This window comes from Zalophus californianus, chromosome 4 (assembly GCF_009762305.2).
Source record: "Zalophus californianus isolate mZalCal1 chromosome 4, mZalCal1.pri.v2, whole genome shotgun sequence".
Classification (NCBI taxonomy): Eukaryota; Metazoa; Chordata; class Mammalia; order Carnivora; family Otariidae; genus Zalophus; species Zalophus californianus.
The window spans coordinates 28,944,192-28,965,707 of NC_045598.1; the positions used below are offsets into that span (position 1 = coordinate 28,944,192).

The window sequence follows — 21,516 nt, forward strand, 5'->3', positions numbered from 1 at the left end:
AAACGTGAATATCATCGTCGCTCTCCTCTCCCCCACAAAACCTGAAGACTCGCCTCCGGAAGAGCCCTCAGTCCACTCGCTTTTGTCGGCCACCTCCCCTTCGTCCAGGCCCTCCCCATTTTTGGCTCCATTATTCCCACAGCCGCCTCTTTCCACCCTTAGCTCTATTTGATCCTTATCCATAGTGGTGCCAGGATGGTTGGTGTTTGGAAAGCAAATATGGTGTCACTCCCCTGGTTAAAACCTTTCGATGGCTTCCCATTGCCCTTTAGAGAGACAAGTTTGTGTAGCGGTTAAGGTCACAAACCGAGGCCAGAACTACCTTGTTCAAAATCCTACCTCTACCATTGCTACGCCGCCGTGCCATTTTGCACAAGTAAATTTCACTGGTCTCAACTTCCTCATCTTTAAAATGGAGGTAATAATAGTACTTACCCCGTACAACTGTCCTGAGTAAATCACTTCACGTAGGGGCTTGGCAAGTAATAAGGATTATACAAATACTCGTTTTTATCATTAAGTCCAACATCGTTAACTTGGTTTTCATTTGGCTCTTGCTTACTTCTCCAGCCTCTGCCCTCCATCTTTCAGGGTTCTGCAGTTCCACTACCATGAACGGGATTTTTTTTTTTCATATTTCATTTTTTTTTTCTACCTTGCTTCAAGTCTTTGGGTTTCAACAGTCTGTAGATTGGTATCTTCCACTAGTTCTGAGAAATTTTCAGCTCTTTCTTCAGATATTCCTCTGCCTCATTTTCCTCTCTCCTTATGTAACTCAAATTGAAAATAATAATCCTTTATTTGCCCACGGTTTCCCATCTTTTTGTCTTTCTGCTGCATTCTGGATAATTTCTCTTGTGTGTTGATCTTGTAACCTGAAATCTTGCTGAGCTCCCTTGTTAATTCTAGAAGGGTTTTATTGCAGATTCCTTGGATTTTTTTACATAGACAATCATTTCATCTGCAAATAAGGTTGTTGGGTCCCCCTGCCCTTTCCAATCTTTATGTTTTATTTCTTTTTCTTGCCTTACTGTGCTGGGTAGGCCTTCCAGTTCTACACTGAGTAAGAGTGGTCACAGTAGACATCCTTGACTCCTTCCCTATCTTAGAAGGAAAGTATTCAGTCTTTCACCATTAAGTACATTAGCTGTAGGATTTTTGTAGATGCTCTTTATTGAGGAAGTTCCCCCTCTACTTTTGGTTTACTGATAGTTTTTATCATGAATGGATATTGAATTTTGTCAAATGCTTTTATCTACACCAATGGACATGATCATTTTTTCTCTAGCCTCTTGGGATAGTGGATTATATAGATTTATTTCCATATGTTAAACCAGTCTTGCATATCTGGAATAAAATTCACTTGGTCATGTTGTCTAATTCTTTTTATATATGCTGGATTCAATTTGCTAATATCCAGAATTTTTGTGGCTAAATTTCTGGGATATTGGTCTGTAGGGTTTTTGTTGTTTCTTCTTCCTCTTCCCCTTCTCCCCCTTTTCCTTACCCCCTTTTTTTTTTGTACTGTTCTGTTTGGCTTTGATACCAAAGTAATAGTGCCCTCATAAAATAAGTTAAGAAGGTACTGCCTGATATTCTAATTTCTGGCAGAGATGGTATAGAATGGTGCTAATTATTCTTAAAATTTGGTAGGCTTCTTCAGTGAAACCATCACCATCTGGGCCTGGACACTTCTTTTTGGAAGCTTTTTATTTTTAATTATTTTAGAGAGAGAGAGGGAGAGAGAACCTGAAGCCGACTCCACACTGAGCATGACCTGAGCCAAAACCAAGAGTCTGACGTTTAACCAACTGTGCCACCCAGGCACCCCTGGAAGCTTTTCCAATTAGAAATTCAGTTTCTTAAAAGAGAAATGACCCAAATCTACAAAATCATGAATGAAAGAGGAGAGATCACAACCAACACCAAAGAAATACAAACAATTATAAGAACATATTATGAGCAACTCTATGCCAGCAAATTAGATAACCTGGAAGAAATGGGTGCATTCCTAGAGATGTATCAACTACCAAAATTGAACCAGGAAGACAGAGAAAACCTGAACAGACCTATAACCACTAAGGAAATTGAAGCAGTCATCAAAAATCTCCCAACAAACAAAAGCCCAGGGCCAGATGGCTTCCCAGGGGAATTCTATCAGACATTTAAAGAAGAATTAATACCTATTCTCCTGAAACTGTTCCAAAAAGTGGAAATGGAAGGAAAACTTCCAAACTCATTTTATGAGGCCACCATTACCTTGATCCCAAAACCAGACAAAGACCCCATCAAAAAGGAGAACGACAGACCAATATCCTTGATGAACATGGATGCAAAAATTCTCACCAAAATACTAGCCAATAGGGTCCAACAGTACATTAAAAGGATTATTCACCATGACCAAGTGGGATTTATCCCTGGGCTGCAAGGCTGGTTCAACACCCGCAAATCAATCAATGTGATACCATACATTAACAAAAGAAAGAACAAGAATCATATGATCCTCTCAATAGATACAGAAAAAGCATTTCACAAAGTACAGCATCCTTTCTTGATCAAAACTCTTCAGAGTATAGGGATAGAAGGTACATACCTCAATATCATAAAAGCCATCTATGAAAAACCTACAGCCAATATCATTCTCAATGGGGAAAAGCTGAGAGCTTTTCCCCTAAGGTCAGGAACACGGCAGGGATGTCCACTATCACCACTGCTATTCAACATAGTATTAGAAGTCCTAGCCACAGCAATCAGACAACAAAAAGAAATCAAAGGCATCCAAATTGGCAAAGAGGAAGTCAAACTCTCACTCTTTGCGGATGATATGATACTGTATGTGGAAAACCCAAAGACTCCACCCCAAAACTGCTAGAACTCATACAGGAATTCAGTAAAGTAGCAGGATATAAAATCAATGCACAGAAATCAGTGGCATTCCTATACACCAACAACAAGACAGAAGAGAGAGAAATCAAGGAGTCGATCCCATTTACAATTGCACCCAAAACCATAAGATACCTAGGAATAAATTTAACCAAAGAGGCAAAGGATCTGTACTCAGAAAACTATAAAATACTCATGAAAGAAATTGAGGACACAAAGAAATGGAAAAACGTTCCATGCTCATGGATTGGAAGAACCAACATTGTGAAGATGTCAATGCTACCTAGAGCAATCTACACATTCAATGCAATCCCCATCAAAATACCATCCACTTTTTTCAAAGAAATGGAACAAATAATCCTAAAATTTGTATGGAACCAGAAGAGACCCCGAATAGCCAGAGGAATATTGAAAAAGAAAAGCAAAGCTGGCGGCATCACAATTCCGGACTTCCAGCTCTATTACAAAGCTGTCATCATCAAGACAGTATGGTACTGGCACAAAAACAGACACATAGATCAATGGAACAGAATCGAGAGCCCAGAAATAGACCCTCAACTCTATGGTCAACTCATCTTTGACAAAGCAGGAGAGAATGTCCAATGGCAAAAAGACAGTCTCTTCAACAAATGGTGTTGGGAAAATTGGACAGCCACATGCAGAAGAATGAAACTGGACCATTTCCTTACATCACACACAAAAATAGACTCCAAATGGTTGAAAGACCTAAACGTGAGACAGGAGTCCATCAAAATCCTAAAGGAGAACACAGGCAGCAACCTCTTCGACCTCAGCCGCAGCAACTTCTTCCTAGAAACATCGCCAAAGGCAAGGGAAGCCAGGGCAAAAATGAACTAGTGGGATTTCATCAAGATAAAAAGCTTTTGCACAGCAAAAGAAACAGTCCACAAAACCAAAAGACAACCGACAGAATGGGAGAAAATATTTGCAAATGACATATCAGATAAAGGGCTAGTATCCAAAATCTATAAAGAACTTATCAAACTCAACACCCAAAGAACAAATAATCCAATCAAGAAATGGGCAGAAGACATGAACAGACATTTTTCCAAAGAAGACATCCAAATGGCTAACAGACACATGAAAAAGTGCTCAACATCGCTCGGCATCAGGGAAATCCAAATCAAAACTTCAATGAGATACCACCTCACACCAGTCAGAATGGCTAAAATTAACAAGTCAGGAAACGACAGATGCTGGCGGGGATGTGGAGAAAGGGGAACCCTCCTACACTGTTGGTGGGAATGCAAGCTGGTGCAGCCACTCTGGAAAACAGTATGGAGGTTCCTCAAACAGTTGAAAATAGAGCTACCATACGATCCAGCAATTGCACTACTGGGTATTTACCACAAAGATACAAATGTAGGGACCCGAAGGGGTATGTGCACCCCAATATTTATAGCAGCAATGTCCACAATAGCCAAACTGTGGAAAGAGCCAAGATGTCCATCGACAGATGAATGGATAAAGAAGATGTGGTATATATACACAATGGAATATTATGCAGCCATCAAAAGGAATGAGATCTTGCCATTTGCAACGACGTGGATGGAACTGGAGGGTGTTATGCTGAGTGAAATAAGTCAATCAGAGAAAGACATGTATCATATGACCTCACTGATATGAGGAATTCTTAATCTCAGGAAACAAACTGAGGGTTGCTGGAGAGGTGGGTGGTGGGAGGGATGGGGTGGCTGGGTGATAGACAGTGGGGAGGGTATGTGCTATGGTGAGCGCTGTGAATTGTGCAAGACTGTTGAATCACAGATCTGTACTTCTGAAACAAATAATGCAAGATATGTTAAGAAAAAAGAAGAAGAAGATAGCAGGAGGGGAAGAATGAATGGGAGTAAGTCGGAGGGGGAGACGAACCATGAGACACGATGGACTCTGAAAAACAAACTGAGGGTTCTTGAGGGGAGGGTGGTGGGGGGAAGGGTTAGCCTGGTGATGGGTATGAAGGAGGGCACGTTCTGCGTGGAGCACTGGGTGTTATGCACAAACAATGAATCATGGAACACTACATCAAGAACTAATGATGTAATGTATGGTGATTAACATAACAATAAAAAATAAAAAAAAGAAATTCAGTTTCTTAAATAATTACAGGACTATTTAGATTACCTATTTCACATCAGGTGAATTTTGGTAGTTTATGGCTTTTGAGAAATTGGCCCATTTCATTTGTTAAATTTATGTGCATGGATAATTTCTATCTTCCAGTTCACTGATTCTCCTGGAAGCTTCTGACAGTTACTGTATTTTTCATTTCTAAAAGTTTTGGTTGGTCTTCTAAAAAATTTCCATTTCACTTGCTGCCATTTCTTGTTCCCTCTATTTTCAAGTTTATCATTTCTTTGAGAATAGTACATTTTATAGTATCTTATAATTCAAGTATCTAAGTCTTTGAGAATCAGTTTGTTATTCTTGTTGAGTCTCACCTACAGTAACTTTTCTGGTGAGCTTTAAAAAGTAATTGTATCTTTGCAGGAAAAAAAATGTGGAAGTAACTGGAGAGGAGATAAAAATAAGTCCCTTCCTCCAAAAAGTAATTTCATTTACTTCTATCATACTTCTGGAGGCATCAATGGTGCAGGATCATCTCAAGCCAGGTTCAAGCCTTGAATTCTCCTGAGCTCCCAGGCTACAAATCCCTGGAAGGATCTCATTTCTGATCACCTCTTTTACTCTGAAAACGATAGCCCTTTGGCATGCCAGCTTTTTGTGGGAAACAACTTCTAACAGTCTGTTCATTTTATGTGGGCTCTGGGTTTTGATTCTGTCCCATTCAACATAGGGTAAGGTATGATTGGCTAGAATCAAATGTGGTTTGCCATTAGATCAAATGTGGTTTGATCTATGCTCCATTTCTCCCTGAATTTTTATTTATCTTCTCTTTTGACCTGATAACATTTTTACTAATTTGTCAGTTCTTGAATGCTTTCAGAAATTTTTTTGCTTATATTTTATCCAGAAGTTTTGGCTTCTTGCAGCAGGAGGATTCACACACACACACACACACACACACACACACACACACACACACACACAGCTTCTTGCAGCAGGAGGATTCACACACACACACACACACACACACACAGCTTCTTGCAGCAGGAGGATTCACACACACACACACACACACACACACACACACACACACACACACAGCTTCTTGCAGCAGGAGGATTCACACACACACACACACACACACACACAGCTTCTTGCAGCAGGATTCACACACACACACACACACACACACACACACACACACACACACACACACACACACACACACACACACACACAGCTTAGGCCATCATTAACAGAAACCAGAAGTTTCACTCACTGTTTCCCCTATTGAACTTCTGAGCGCTTCCAAAACCTCATTAGTTTATCACCTCAGGCATTTCTAAGTGCTAGCCTCTCTGCCTAGAAATATTGCTCTCTTTCCTCAACCCCACTGACCTCTTCTGGCTGTTCATTCTTCTCTGACTCCTGAGGCTTTGTTAAATCCTATTTCTCTATGTTTCCACAATCCCCAATGCTGCTCCTATCTAGCACTGTCTGTAGCTGCTACTTATATTGCTCTGCAAGGGCCAGACCTTGTATATCTCTCAACTGCGTAAGAGGGAGTACATCACAGTGGGTAAGAGTGTGGCACCTGGAACCAGAGTAGGTTTGAATCCCGGTGTGACCTTAACTTCTCTTTGCCTCGGTTTTTGCATCTGCAAAATAGAAATAATAATACAAGCTTGCATTAATGCTCATGAAAAATGGTTAGAATTGCACCTGTACATAGAGTGTGCGCCTAAGTATTGGCCAACTTTATTATCGAAGTCTTAGCTCATGGCACTTGTTAGGCACCTGATAATTGAATGTTTATATATTTTTATGAATCAACATGATTTCCAAGCAGCTCTGACTTGGTGATTTGCCTGAGCCACTGTCCCCCTGAAAGGCCCAACCACTGTGATTTCTTTGAACCACTATGAATCAAGAAGACTAATGTACCAGCTGTCTTTTCCCTCAAATCTGTCCACTAAGCACTGCCAGGGAGCTGGAAGGGAATAGCCTAGAGCAAAGACCACTGAACCAGGACTGAGGTGATTTCTCATCCTAGCTCTACCCCTGCCTTGCTGTGGGACTTCAGGGAAACAGCTTCATTTTACAGAACACTTTCTGCATACCCCACTCCAGTCTTGCTGTCCCCCAGACTGCTTGGTCTCTAACAATGCCCTCTTCTACTACTGGTTCAAAACCAACCTGTTCTCTAAGGCACACCGCAAATGCCACCTCTTGAACAAGGTACACTTCCAGATGACTGCTCCATTTCTAACTCACAGCTGTAATTCAGCTGTTAGCACAGTAAACTTATGCAATCATTTGTTGGATTAACTCACTTGAACTTTAGAGTAAATGTGAACAAATCAACTGTCTCTTTCAATTGTTTCCCACTTGATAAAAGGAAACTTAACCCGAAGAGACCAGATGAAGCTTTAAATTCCAAAGCTTTAATTTAAATCAAGCAGGCTTCTCGCCTGTATAAATGCACATACCCAGGAATGTTGTGGGTTCGGAATGCCATCACACAAGCAGGCATTGCTCGCTGATGTCACACTTGGGCTTTCACTAACATGCCTTCACCCCATTCCTCACATCCACGACTAATTTCCGCAAAGGAAAGGATGTTAAAATACATAACCCTCTGTGCACTGTATCAAATAATCATCAACCTGAACTATGTATTTCAGTTCTAAGCCTTTTAAAACCAAGCTATATTGTATACTGGCATATTCCATACACTAATACAAAAATTAAAAACAAAAAAACTCATTACCTGAATTGATGACTCTGCTTTATCACCAGAATACAAAAGTATCCGAGAGCTCCGTCACCAGTTGCTCTTAATGAGGTGTCCTTTGTCCATGTCCAAATGAGGGAACTAGGTGACTAGGAAGAGGTTTGATGGGGAAAACCTGAAGATTCTGTCCAACACTTCAGCAGAACTGTAGACCACCACGGAGGATTTGGGAGAGGGGCTCTGAAACAAAGGGCTGCTTTGTAGATGGCTTTTTTTTTTTTGAAGATTTTCTTTCTTTCTTTCTTTGAGAGAAAGAGAGAGCATGAGCCGGCGGGGGGGGGGGGGGGGGGGGGGGCGGGGAGGGGAGGGGCAGGGGCAGAGGGAGAAGCAGGCTCCCCGCTGAGCAGGGAGCCCGATATGGGACTTGATCCCAGGACCCTGAGATCATGACCTGAGTCAAAGGCAGACGCTTAACGACTGAGCCACCCAGGCGTCCTGATACCTTCGTTTTGACAGCAGTGTTTTGCAGCCAGTGGGGAGAACAGGTGGAGAATAAAGAAGTTGCAAATAGCTAGGAGGAACATGAATTTCCAAAGAATTCAAGAAGAAAGCTTTAGGATTATGTCAACTTCAAATGAGAAGTCCACCAGTGATATCTGGCTTTGGAGATGGGCAGTGTCTTTTCTTTGACCCCCCCCTTTTTTTTAAGATTTTATTTATTTATGGGGCACCTGGGTGGCTCAGTCAGTTGGGCGTCTGCCTTTGCCTAGGGTCATGATCCCAGGGTCCTGGGATGGAACCCTACATTTGGCTCCCTGCTGGGGGGGCGGAGCTTGCTTCTCCCTCTCCCTCTGCCCCTCCCCCTGCTTGTGCTCTCTCATAAATAAAATCTCTAAAAAAAAAAAAAGAAAAAAGATTTTATTTATGTATGAGAGCATGAGCACGCACACAAGCCGGGAGAAGGGTGAAGGGAGAGGGACAAGCAGACTCTGCTGAGCGAGGACCCTGATACAGGGCTCGATCCCAGGACCCTGAAATCATGACCTGAGCCAAATTCAGATGCTTAACTGACTGAGCCACCCAGGCACCCAGACCCTCTTTCTTAAAAAAAAAAAAAAAAGTATGTATGTGTGTTGGGGGGGCACCTTCCAAGATGTCTGGCATTTAGAATCTCTTAATGCAAGAAGCTATTCCTCCACTAAAACAAGTTTACTTCACAATTGGGACCTCTTACTGAAGAATGTAGGCCAAGTGGTCACCTATCATGCTGCCCAGCAGGATGGGTTTGTGGCAAAGCCCAAGGCTACCTGGAAGCAGTAGTAGGAGCACAAACTGAACAGGAGGCCCTGGAGGCCAGATTACTGCCTCATCCCAGCAAAAGAAAGCCATTGGTCTGGATCCATCAAAGCAAAACCTACCTTTCAGACATGCACATATGCAATAGGGGGTCTACAGCAGATAGGAAAATTAGGAAAGTAGCAGTCACAGTGGCCAGTGTGTAGCACATGGAGGGGGGGATGCTAACTGCTCTCTTGTTGTTAGAGCTTCCCTACATCTAACTGACCTCATTGAGTATTCACTCTTTAAGGGGATCTTTTCCTTTTTCTTTTGCACAAACACTAGTCAGCTGCCCCTCCCCACACTAGTCAGCACTTAGGCCTGAGTCCACATGGGTAGGTGGGACGGACCTACTGTGGGTAGGTGGGAGAAAGACAATTTCACAGCATCACAAGTTTCCAAGAGGAATGGTGGGCAGCAGCAGCACCTAGTTGCATCACCTCCCCCCCGCCTCCCAACCCACCACTACCCGAGGACAACATAGCAGGGACAGGGATCAACTGGTACAAGACCTGCTATGTAGAACCTGCCCCAACGCACTATTCTGGAAAGGAAAACCCCTTCACTGCCAATTGAGAAAACACTGCTGCTTCCACAGGACCAGCACTCACTCGCTGATGTGTGAGGGTCTGGCTTCCAGAGCTGCTGCTGGCCCCAACTTCCCTGTTTCCTGGTCTCGCCTCAGCACACCCTCTGCAACTACCTATGTTTACCTCAAAAATATACTGATACAAAGATTCCTGTAGCTGCAAATGGACCTATAAACACAAGGTCCTCTGCCAAGAAAAGATAACCCTTTGAAATGGGGCTATATTTACAAATTTTATTATTTTTTATCCCAAAAATACATACAAATGAAAACCTGCTATTCAAATGCAGGGAGGCCTTCGCCTATTTACATCACAAAACATTCTCATATGAAAATCAGTATGCAGCTCTTTCACTCACACTCTTAGGTACACACACACACACACACACACACACACACACACACACACACTATGTGTAAGTAGTTATGACTTTGCTACTTACACATATTCCTCTGTGGAAAATTAGGAAACGGCAACTCCCTTGCTTTCCGGCCTTGGGAAAGTAAATACAATCTCTATGAACATTTTTTTAAAAAGATGAAACATGTCAACTATACAACCTCCTTTACACACATACATACATTGTTAGAATAAAGCAAGGACCGTGCTACATAAATGACACTGTTTTGCAAAGAAGGAAAGAAATAACATTTGAATAAAACTGCTAAGTTGAACAGATATGATGATCAAAATTGTTATGTACATGCTCTATGGAGAAATCAGAATTCTCTCACAGGAAACCGATCCATGACCCATTTCAGCCTCTCGTGACGTTGTATCAGCACCCACTGGCGGTAGCCAGGATCTTCCTGTACAGTTGTAGGCTTCAGCAGGTTCCATAAAGCATCTGTTTAAGTCCAACAGTTAATAATGAGGTCATGTGGTAAATTCCCACCCCCCCAAAAATGAAGTGCAAAGTCAACTTCTGTGACTCAAGAGCTCAACCAGGTCAAAGTTTTGGTATATAATGGAGGCTGTTTTGGTGACAACCAAAGCTTAGAGTAAGGTCCTCTGTTCAGGGGTTTGCCCCAAAAACAAAAACAAACCCAGTCCACAAAGCTTGACAACTATATAAATAAAGTAACTGTACAAAGAGAACAAGCCACAATTCCCCTTGAACCAAGGGTTTGTAGTTTCCTAGGCAGTAGTTCTGAAAGCACCAACTAAAGCCACGATGCTTCTACTGAAACACAATGTGTTGGTGAGACTGTTCTGAAAACAAATGCCCACAGGCAAGGGGCTGATGTGCCACAGAAAAAAGTTCAACCAAACAGAAGTCAGTTTTCCTATACTATAACAGAAGGTGGTCAGCAACAGAGGAAAGACTTAAGGCATTAAGAGGCATGACAGAGAGAACCATGGTGCTCTCTGACTCAATCCCAAAACCTTTAAAGAAAGGTCCTTCCAGAGTTTGGGCTGTTTCTTAGTTTGCTAGCTGTCAGATACTTCCTCCTCCTCCTCCTCATCCTCATCTTCTTTCCTGTCTACTTCAGAGGTGTCGGAGGACTCGTGAAGCAGGACATACTCTCTGCTGCTGAACCCAAATTTAAGTACATCCTTTTCCTTTAGTTCATAGTATCTCTGTGGCTCGATGCGCTTGTTGTTCAAGAACGTTCCATTGCCTGAGCCAAGGTCAATGATGTAGGGCCTCACCCTTCGGCCAACTGTCCCATCAGCACGGGTATATTCCACAAGCCTAGCAGAGATAAAAGAGAGAAACTTGTAAGCAAAATCCCACCTCAGACCACCCAGCATTTTGCCTATATTATGTAAATTACCTGGCTTGAACACAGTTCAAGTCCAAACTCTAGGAAATCAAGGGGAAGGGATGGCCTTGGATCTGGAAATTGGGAGCAAGTTAAATATACTTGATAGAAAAGGCGAGAACTGGTTGCTGAGGGAGTAGGGGAGGGAAATTCGTGGTAGATTAAAAATATAAAATCAGAATCCAAGAACTCTTGCCATGATTAAGAAAATACATTTTGTGTTGTTTATAATCAAGATAAACCTGTATTTCAACATATTTTAGCTCCTGTCCCAATGGGAATGAAGTAGTGGATTTTGACGTCACAGTCAAGGGAGCTAACTTTGAATCAGATCATTTATTAGGCTCTGCTGAGCTTCAATCTTCTCACCCATCGAATGGGGATATTAAGAGCTGACCTATCCTCCGTACGTGTTGTGATGATCACACAGTAACAGATGCCCTACACAACAGTCAAATACAGAATGGCAAACACACGTGCCAGGCACTCTCAGGTACATTTCCATTTAACCCCCAATATAGCCAGCCCTTTGAGGTAGGGAGAAACTGGGGCACAGAGAGTGGCTTGCCCCAGGTCAAACCCTTGGGAAGGGGCAGTGGCAGGATTCAAAATCTGGATCTCTGACACCAAATGTGATGCTTTTAGACACATGTAAGTGATTATTCAAAGGGCGGTTAGATTCATAATCCTAAAACGAAGATTAGATCTGAGGAGTATGGGATTCTTCTGCGTCTGCATACACATGCACACAAATGTTAGTAATCCTGAGACTCTCAGCTTCTACGCACACTTCTGGTTCTTCCTGCAAACGTACACTCACCGATACTGAAAGACCGCGTGCTGTTTTGAGCAGGAGGGATGATCGATTGGGATGTCCGCTATGCGGCGGTGCCGGCCCAGGAGGTAGGCGCTCTGCCGATGGATGTACATGACAGGAAGCACCTCGTCATTTTTAAAGGGGTAGAGGCGCCATCGTTTTTTGGGGATACGTGCTTCTGGGGGCTCACTATACTTAATGACAACACCCCGGAAGGTGTTGGTGTCCTCAAGAAGTGCCCCAGAGAGTTCAAAGCTTGGCTTTTCTTTAGCGGGTGCCTCTTTGTCTTTACTGTTGCCACCAGGTCGGGGAACCAACTCCTGAGACTCATTACCACCAACACTAACTTCGTTCTTCTGGCGATTCTCCCGTCTTCGGGCGTTGTAAAACTCCCGCTCTGCATCCTGAGCCTGTAGATTCTGAATGTCTCGGTCCCGTCCCTGAGCCTGCCCACTCCCAGGCCTCTCATTAGAGCTTCTCCTCTGGTGGGAATGGCCCCTGTGTCTGTCGTGGTCACTGTTTCTAGCTCGTCTGTGTTCCTGGCCCGATGATTCCCGGTGCTGCCGTTCGTCCCGTCCTCTCCGGGGATGATCCTCACGTTCCTGAAATTCAAACAGATCCAGTAAATGAAAGGCAGTCCACATTCTGTGAACAAGATGCATTCAAAAAGCCATTTGTGATTTGGACTTTGGCATTCAGAGCAAAATGTCCCACAGAAATAAGGTTAGCAGTGGTGGTTGTATTCCCTTGCAAGGCTACACAGACTATTTCCACACTGTCACCTGACTACAGTTCTTTTTTTTTTTTAATTTTTTATTGTTATGTTAATACCTGACTACAGTTCTAACACTGCAAGTCCAGGTTCAGAGCCCTAGAAACTAGAGGAGCTATAGGCACACTCATAGGGAAGCATATACAGAAAACAAAACTAACAGCACTAAATAGTCATGTACAAGATAAACATGTAAAGAAAAAAACTAGTTTTCTCTTATGTCAAAATGAAAATGTAATAATTTTAAAAGATTTCATTTCAACAGTAACAAAAATTGTTCAATACCAAGGAAGACACTTAAGATGTAAGACATGTAAGAAACCTGTAAAAATTTATTGATATTTTTTTAAAGATCTGAAAAAAATTAATAAACATATCATGGTTTCTTGAAAAAGACTCAGTATTGAAAATCAGCCTTGGAGAAACTGCAACACATAACATCTGTTAATATATCAATAAAAAAATAAATCAGTAAGAAAGACAATTCAAAAGAAAAAAATGGGCAAAGGATATTAATAATTTTGCTAGGAAGTAAGTATCTAATGAACACATGAATATAATAAACTTATCCTTATAACCAAAACATCAGAGTTCAAGAGGGAGCCTTGCACGCTATGAGCAAGGCTACCACACCTGGAAAAGGTAAAGAGGAAATCCTGAGCACTGAAATCTCACTGTCTCCCCTGCTCCCAAGGCCTTCTCCCAGCTACACACAGGGGTCAAGTACAGGCCTGCTTGCTCAGAGTAGGACTCAGTTTTTCTAGACTGCCTAGCCTCCAAAGACAAGCATCAAGAGGGAGGCTCAGGCCCCCATCCCTCCTACCTTAAGATACTCACAAGCTTGCCACCACCACCTACAAAACTAATCTCATTATGCCCTTTATCCCTGATTAAATGAAACACTAAAAGAAGCCACAGACTCTAGGTCATCACCCCCACCTCCCTTGTATTCCAATCCCCATAAGACTCTGTACATCCACTATTCCAATGACCAATTAATCTCAGTCCTCATTTTAAAGAGGTGTAGACCATGGCTCCTAGGTGGCTCAGTCAGTTAGGCGTCCAACTCTTGATTTCAGCTCAGGTCATGATCTCAGGGTCGTGAGATCGAGCCCCATATCGGGCTCCAGCTCAGTGGGAAGTCTGCTGGAGATTGTCTCTCCCTCTGCCCTTGCCCCACCCCATCGCACAGGGTAAGTAAATAAAGATGAGTAGACCAGTCAAAATTAGTAAAAGCTATGGAAAAGGATATGACAAATCATATAACCAGATAACACAAAATTACTAAGATTTCAATTACTGGGAAGTAGGATAATATATATAATATGGCTCCTTTTTAAACATTTTTTAAAAGATTTTATTTGAGAGAGAGAGAGAAAAAGCACGAGCAGGGGGAGGGGCAGAGGGAGAAGCAGGCTCCCTGCTGAGCAGACAGCCTGATGCAGAGCTTGATCCCAGGACCCTGGGATCGTAACCCAAGCCAAAGGCAGAGGCTTAACCAACTGAGCCACCCAGGCGCCCCATGGTTCCTTTTTTGAATTAAAAAACACACAGTGCATGGAAAACACTCAGAGGTGCATACTAAAACAAAGGAAAAAAAGAGAACATAAGTATAATAGAGTCTTGAAGTATAAATATCAAGCTATTAAAATGGTTGCCTCTGGAGACTTAGGTGGTTTTTTTGGGGGGGGACCTGCAATTTTGGGGATAATGGGAGAAGTAACCATACACAACATATCCCATACTCTTTCACTTTATGTACTTCTGTGTTATTACAATGAGCATGCAATCAATAAATTTATTTTTTAAATGGTGGTTCAGGTGTAGAGAAAAGAATGCCTGCAAGCACAAGTGATGCTTAAGTCAGAGGCTGCATGCATTCTCCCTTAGGATTAACCCATGTGAAAGTCACTTAGTGTCAACCGCCTGTCGAGCCCTTTTGCTTGAGAGCCATTTCCAAGTTTCCAGCTGATTAACACACAGAAATTAGCTTTTAAGGAGATAATTTGAGGTAAGGAGGGAAGTTAACAGAGATAAACAAATGAAGATACATCAAAATGGCAATAAGCACAGAAAAGTTCCATTTTAGGGACGCCTGGGTGGCTCAGTCAGTTAGGTATCTGCCTTGGGCTCAGGTCATGATCCCAAGGTCCTGGAATGGAGTCCTGCACTGGGCTCTTTGTTCAGCAGAGAGCCTGCTTCTCCCTCTGCCTGCCGCTTCCCATGCTTGTGCTCACTCTCCAATTCTCTCTCTGACAAATAAATAAATAACATCTTTAAAAAAAGAAAAGAAAAGCTCCATTCTAAAAGTCCCAGGATTTATTGTAAAATGTTCATTTAGAAACCACAGGTAAAAAGCTGCCAGTTGCACACTGGAAAAAAACAAAAAACGAAAAAACGAAAAAACCACAAGTGGATGACAGGCCTCATCCGGGTGGTGTGGTTCTGGGAGCTGCATTCTGAGATAGCTAAAGCAGTACCTGATCAATTCACACTGCACACCACCAAGGCTGTCTGGCTTTATATCTTTAAGATACTAGAAAACTTGCCCACAGTCTCACAAAATAACAGGAAAATCCATTTTTTTTTTAAGATTTTATTTATTTATTTCAGAGAGACACAGTGAGAGAGGGAACACAAGCAGGGGGAGTGGGAGAGGGAGGAGCAGGCTTCCCGCCGAGGAGGGAGCCCAATGTGGGGCTCAATCCCAGGACCCTGGGATCAGGAACTGAGCTGAAGGCAGATGCTTAACGACTGAGCCACCCAGGCGCCCTGGAAAATCCATTTTCTTTCTTTTTTTAAAGATTTTATTTGACAGAGAGAGAGAGACAGCGAGAGAGGGAACACAAGCAGGGGGAGTGGAGGAGGGAGAAGCAGGCTTCCCACTGAGCAGGGAGCCCAACGCGGGGCTCAATCCCAGGACCCCGGGATCATGACCTGAGCCGAAGGCAGACGTTCAACGACTGAGCCACCCAGGCGCCCCATGGTTCCTTTTTTGAATTAAAAAACACACAGTGTGGGGCGCCTGGGTGGCTCAGTCGTTAAGCGTCTGCCTTCAGCCCAGGTCATGATCTGAGCGTCCTGGGATGAAGCCCCACATCAGGCTCGGAAGCTGCTTCTCCCTCTCCCACTTCCCCTGCTTGTGTTTCCTCTCTCGCTGTGTCTCTCTCTGTCAAATAAATAAAACCTTAAAAAAAAAAAAAAAAACACAGTGCATAGGAAACATAAGAAAATAGACATTTTCTTAATGTCTATTTGCACATTGTAACATAGAGTTTCTCGAATGCTTGTCGCAAGGTTATCTGCTCTCACTACTCTCATTCAACACAGTGCTGGAAGTCCTAGTTAGTACAATAAAGCAAGACAAGGAAATACAATGCATAGAGATTGTAAAGGAAGAAATAAAACTGTTCCTATGTGAAGATATGAGTGTCTATGTAAAAAAAAATCCCAAGAAATCTACAAAAAACCCTCCTGGACTAAATAAGTTGAGTTCAATGAGGTCACAGAATATAGGAAAAACACAGAAAAATCAATTATACTTCTATAGATTAGCAATGAACATGTGGACCAAAATTTAAAGTATCACTTATAATCACTCCCCCAAAATAAAAACTTTGTGTAAATCTAATAAAATATATATAGAACTTAAGTGCAAACTACAAACGCTGAAGAAAAAAAAATCAAAGATCTAAATAAATGACTTATACAGTGTTCATGGACTGGAAGATTTGATATGATAAAAAGTCAACTCTCGGGGCGCCTGTGTGGCTGGCTCAGTCGGTTAAGCGTCTGCCTTCGGCTCAGGTCATGATCCCAGCGTCCTGGGATCGAGCCTGGCATCGGGCTCCCTGCTCAGTGGCGAGCCTGCTTCTCCCTCTCACTCTGCCTGCCATTCCCCCTGCTAGTGCATGCACGCTCTCTTGCTCTATTTCTGTCAGATAAATAAATTCTTTGGGGCGCCTGGGTGGCTAAGTCGTTAAGCCTTCAGCGCAGGTCATGGTCCCAGGGTCCTGGGATCGAGCCCCGCATCAGGCTCCCTGCTCGGCGGGAAGCCTACTTCTCCCTCTCCCACTCCCCCCGCTTGTGTTCCCTCTCTTGCTGTGTCTCTCTGTCAAATAAATAAATCTTTAAATAAATAAATAAATTCATTCTTTAACAACAAAAAGCCAATTCTCTGAAATACAGCTTTCTGCAATTTCTACCCAAATTCTAGCAAGATTTTTTTTTATATAGACAAGATTGTTCTAAAGTTTATACGGAAAGACAAAGGAACTAGTATAGCTAAACAATTTTTAAGAAGAAAAGGAGAAGAACCCATCTACCCAATTTCAAGACTTACTATATAGCGACAGTAATCAAGACTGTGCGGTACTGGCAGAATGACAGAGATCAATGGAACAAAACAGAGAAGCAGAAGTAAACCTACACACATATTCCCAACTGATTTCTGATGAAGAAGCAAAACCAATTCAAGGAAAGAAAGACAGCCTTTTCAAAAAATGGTGCCATAGCAAGTGAACATTCATAGGCAAAAAAAATGAACTTCAACCCAAGGCTCATACCTTATATCAAAACAAACTCAAAATAAATCATGGACTTAAATGTAAAAGTTTGAGGAAAAAACATATCTTTGGGATCTAGAGTTAGGCAAAAAGTTCTGAGACATGACACCGAAAGCACAATCCATAAAAAGCAAAGTGGAGGGACACCTGGGTGGCTCAGTCAGTTAAGCCTCTGCCTTCAGCTCAGGTCATGATCCCAGAGTCCTGGGATTGAGCCCAATGGGCTCCTTGCTCAGCAGGGAGCCCGCTTCTCCCTCTGCCTGTGCTCATGCTCTCTCTGACAAATAAATAAATAAAACCTTTTAAAAATAATAAAAAAAAAAACTTAAAAAAAAGGAAAAGTTAATAGACTGGACTTCATGACAATTTAACATTTTTACTCTGAGAAAAACCCTGCTGAGTGAAGGAAAAGACAAGCTACAGACTGGAGAGAACTATCTGCAAACCATGTACCCCAAAAGGTCGAGTAACATAGAACTCTACAAACAGAACAGTTAAGAAAGCACAGTTAAGAAAGCAAAAAAAAAAAAAAAAAAAGTAGAAAATAGGCAAGACTATGAAGCGACATTTCACCTGAGAGGATATACAGAGGGCAAGTAAGTAGATGAAAAAATGCTCAAAGGGAAATGCAAATTAAAATCAAATGAGATGGGCACCTGGCTGGCTCAGCTGGTAGAGCATGGGAATCTAGATCTCGGGGTTGTGAGTTCAAGCCCCACGATGGGTGTGGAACCTACTTAAAATTAAAAATAAAAAGTAAATAAAATCACAATCACTACACATCTACTGGAATGGCTGAAACAAAAAATAATGTCAATACCAAATGCGGATGAGGATGCAGAGAAACTGCTTCACGCACAATACAGGTGGGAATGTAAAATGGTACAGTCACTGTTAAGGACTGAATCGTGTCCCCCCAAAATTCATATGTCGAGGTCCCAACCACTGTCCTCAGAATGTAACCATTTTTGTGGGTTTTTTGCTTTTGTTTTTGTTTTTTATTGAGATAAGGTCTTTTAAAGACGTGATTAAGTTAAATGACAGCAAATCCCTAATCCGGTATGACTGGTGTCCTTATATGAAGAGGAAGAGACACCAAGGATATGAGCCCATAGAGGAATGGCCACGTGAGGACGCAGACAAGAAGGTAGCATGTGCAAGCCAAGGAAAGAGGCCTCAGAAGAAACAAAACCTGCTGACACCTTGATCTTGGACTTTAGCCTCCAGAGTTGTGAGAAAATTAATTTCTGTTGTTTAAGGTATCCAGTCTGTGGTACTTTTTATGGAAGCCCTAGCAAACTAATACAGCCACTCAGTTTGGGGTGCAACTACCATACAATCTAACAATTGCACTCCTGGGCATTCATCCCAGAAAAATGAAGACGTGTTCACACAAAAACCTGTACACAAATGTTACATAGCAACCTTACATATAACAGCCAAAAACTGGAAACGACCCAGATGTTCTTTAATGGGCAAATGGTTAAATGCACAAAACTGGGTATCACTCAGCAATAAAAAGGAATGAGCTACTGACAGATACAACAACATGAATGAATCTCCAAAGAACTGCACTGAGTGAAAAAAGCCAATCCCTAAAGGTTACATGTATGATTCCATTTACATAACGTTCTTGAAGTGACAACATTATAGAGATAGAGAACAGATTAGAAGTTGCCAGGACTTGAGGGGTAAGGGTGGGAGAGAAGTGGCTAAGACTACACAAGGGCAACATGATGGATCCTTGTGGTGATGGAAATGTTCTGTATCTTGACTATAGCGATGTCAATATCTCCCTGTGATATTGTACTGGAATTCTGTAAGACGTTACCAGTGGGAAAAATAGAGTAAAGAGTATACCTCTGTATTTTTTTTTAACCATGGAATGTAAATCAACAATTACCTCAAAATAAAAAAAGTTTAACAAAACAATCAGAAAAAAAACCCCAAAACCCAATTTTTAGAAAAACCCATTGCAGATACAGGTAAACACATATGATTATGTGTTTGTTATGACGGGAAGAGGTTCTACATTTGGACCTGGTATCCAAACATCTCAATCCACTTACCTGTTTCACTCTGACTGTTGAGTGGTGAGGACTTCGGCTTCTCTTACTCCGAGGAGACTTGCTTCTTCTCCCTGAGGACTTGTTTTTCTTTTTGGCTGGGGACCTTTTCAGAGCATGGTACACACAGGGTTTTATCTCAATTTCCCTTCCCCCATATAAATTCACTTCAAGTATCAGGCTTACCTACTAACACAAACAGCACATTTGTGAAGGGCTCTGCTTTTCATATTAAAGGAGGTGGGAGCTTCACTCTCCAGCCCTGACGTCTTGAGTTCCAGGCCCACATACATGGCTGCCTACTGAACCTTCTCACAGAGCCTAACACTCGCTTCCCAACCCCTCAAAACCCTTTCCTCCCACAGTCTCTGCCATCTCAGTAACTGGTACCACCATCCACCCTGTTCCTCAAGACAAAAACCTAGAAAACACCCTTGACTCTTTTTTCTCTCACCACCAATAGCTCCCCACTCCCTCCCGCCACAACCACACCAATCCATCAGGGAGTCCTCTGGCTCTATCTCCTCCCTCTCCCACCTCACTCCTACCACTGTCCTTGATCAACAGACAATTGTCCCCCCTATTTCTAGAACAATCACATTAATTCTGCTTCAGGTTCTATGCACGTATTGTTTCCTCAGCCTGGCTCTTTACGAGGCTAGATTATTCTTATCATTCGGGTCTCAACTCAAATGGCACCTTTTCAGAGAAGGCCTTCTCTCACTTCCCTTCAAACTCTATCACACTCCTGTTTTAACCTCTTCTTTAATCTAATACTTGTTACTAACTGAAACTATTTTATCGGCTTGTTATTTTGTCTCAAGGCGAGAGCACATCAATTTCGCCAGGGCGAAGACTACAAGGGCCACCCTTGAGGCCCCTGTACCTAGCGCAGTCTTTAGCATGCAGTAAAACTATGCTGAAGGAATAAATTAACGAGTTCAGCTTTCTTCCAAATCCCTACCAGGTAGATCGCCTAGGCTCTCAATATGGAAACCTTTGGGGGCAGATAACTGGAAAGCCAACGCCAGCACTCGATTTGCAGGCAGATAGGGAAAACCTTTTATTTCAACTCGATCAGTGCCAATTGCTGGGCCCTACTCGGCCAAGAGCTGGGCACAGAGATGAAGAGATGATGCCTACCCATTAGGCATCAGGCGCTTAACGCAAGTGACAGGTACCAGAGTAAACATTCTTCAGCACAAGCACCACCGGCTCACTTCCACCACCTTAAGATTAAATCCAAGCTGCGGCGCGCAGCATTCAGGTGTGCTTCTGACGCTAGCCCTGTCTTTTCTCGAAGAGCCGGACCCAAGTCCATCCCAGGCGCCTTTCCACTTACCGGCTACCTCCTCGGGCTCGGTTCCCGCGGTGACCAGGGCGGCCCGGCTCGCCAGCCGGCGGGGACGCGCTACCGCCGGAGGAATCTGGGCGGCGGTGGGCGGGAGGTGCGGCTTCCGGGCTGAGGCGCTCCTGCTTCACCTTCACCACCACCGCCGCCGCCACCATGTCCCCGTCGCGGTGCCTCCGCCGGCTCCCCCGCTCCCGCTCGCTCTTTACCTCCTTCATGCCGAATACGAGCCGAGCGAAGGAAAAAAGATCCGTTGCGCTCCTCTCGCTGAAGGAAATGACGGACTTGACCCCTAGACTTCCGCTTCCGGGTGCGCGCTCTCCCAGAAACCCTCGCGGCGGAGAGCTAGGCACGTGACTACGACTCTGCAGCGGGCGGGGCTGTCAGGACCGGCTCCGGTGGCGGGAGTTTTAAGTGACAGAAAGAAACTTCTGGGAAAAAGCTCCCTTCGAGGCTTTTTGTTGCCGCATTATTAGTAATAACTAAATACGGAGACAATCTGAATGTCCGGCAGTAGGAAACTGTTTAGGCAACTGATGAATGGTC

General features: G+C 43.1%; 1 protein-coding gene across 1 annotated transcript; it reads right to left on the reverse strand.

The window, feature by feature from the left end:
• Nucleotides 1-9,835: 9,835 nt before the first annotated feature.
• Nucleotides 9,836-21,232, reverse strand: SNIP1 (Smad nuclear interacting protein 1). The gene is made up of 4 exons (XM_027578652.2): nt 20,962-21,232; nt 19,623-19,725; nt 12,220-12,818; nt 9,836-11,329 (listed from the first exon to the last, which is right to left on the reverse strand). Exons 1-4 carry the CDS (start codon nt 21,186-21,188, stop codon nt 11,065-11,067), a joined length of 1,194 nt encoding a protein of 397 aa, XP_027434453.1. The 5' UTR covers nt 21,189-21,232; the 3' UTR covers nt 9,836-11,064.
• Between the last annotated feature and the right edge of the window lie 284 nt (nt 21,233-21,516).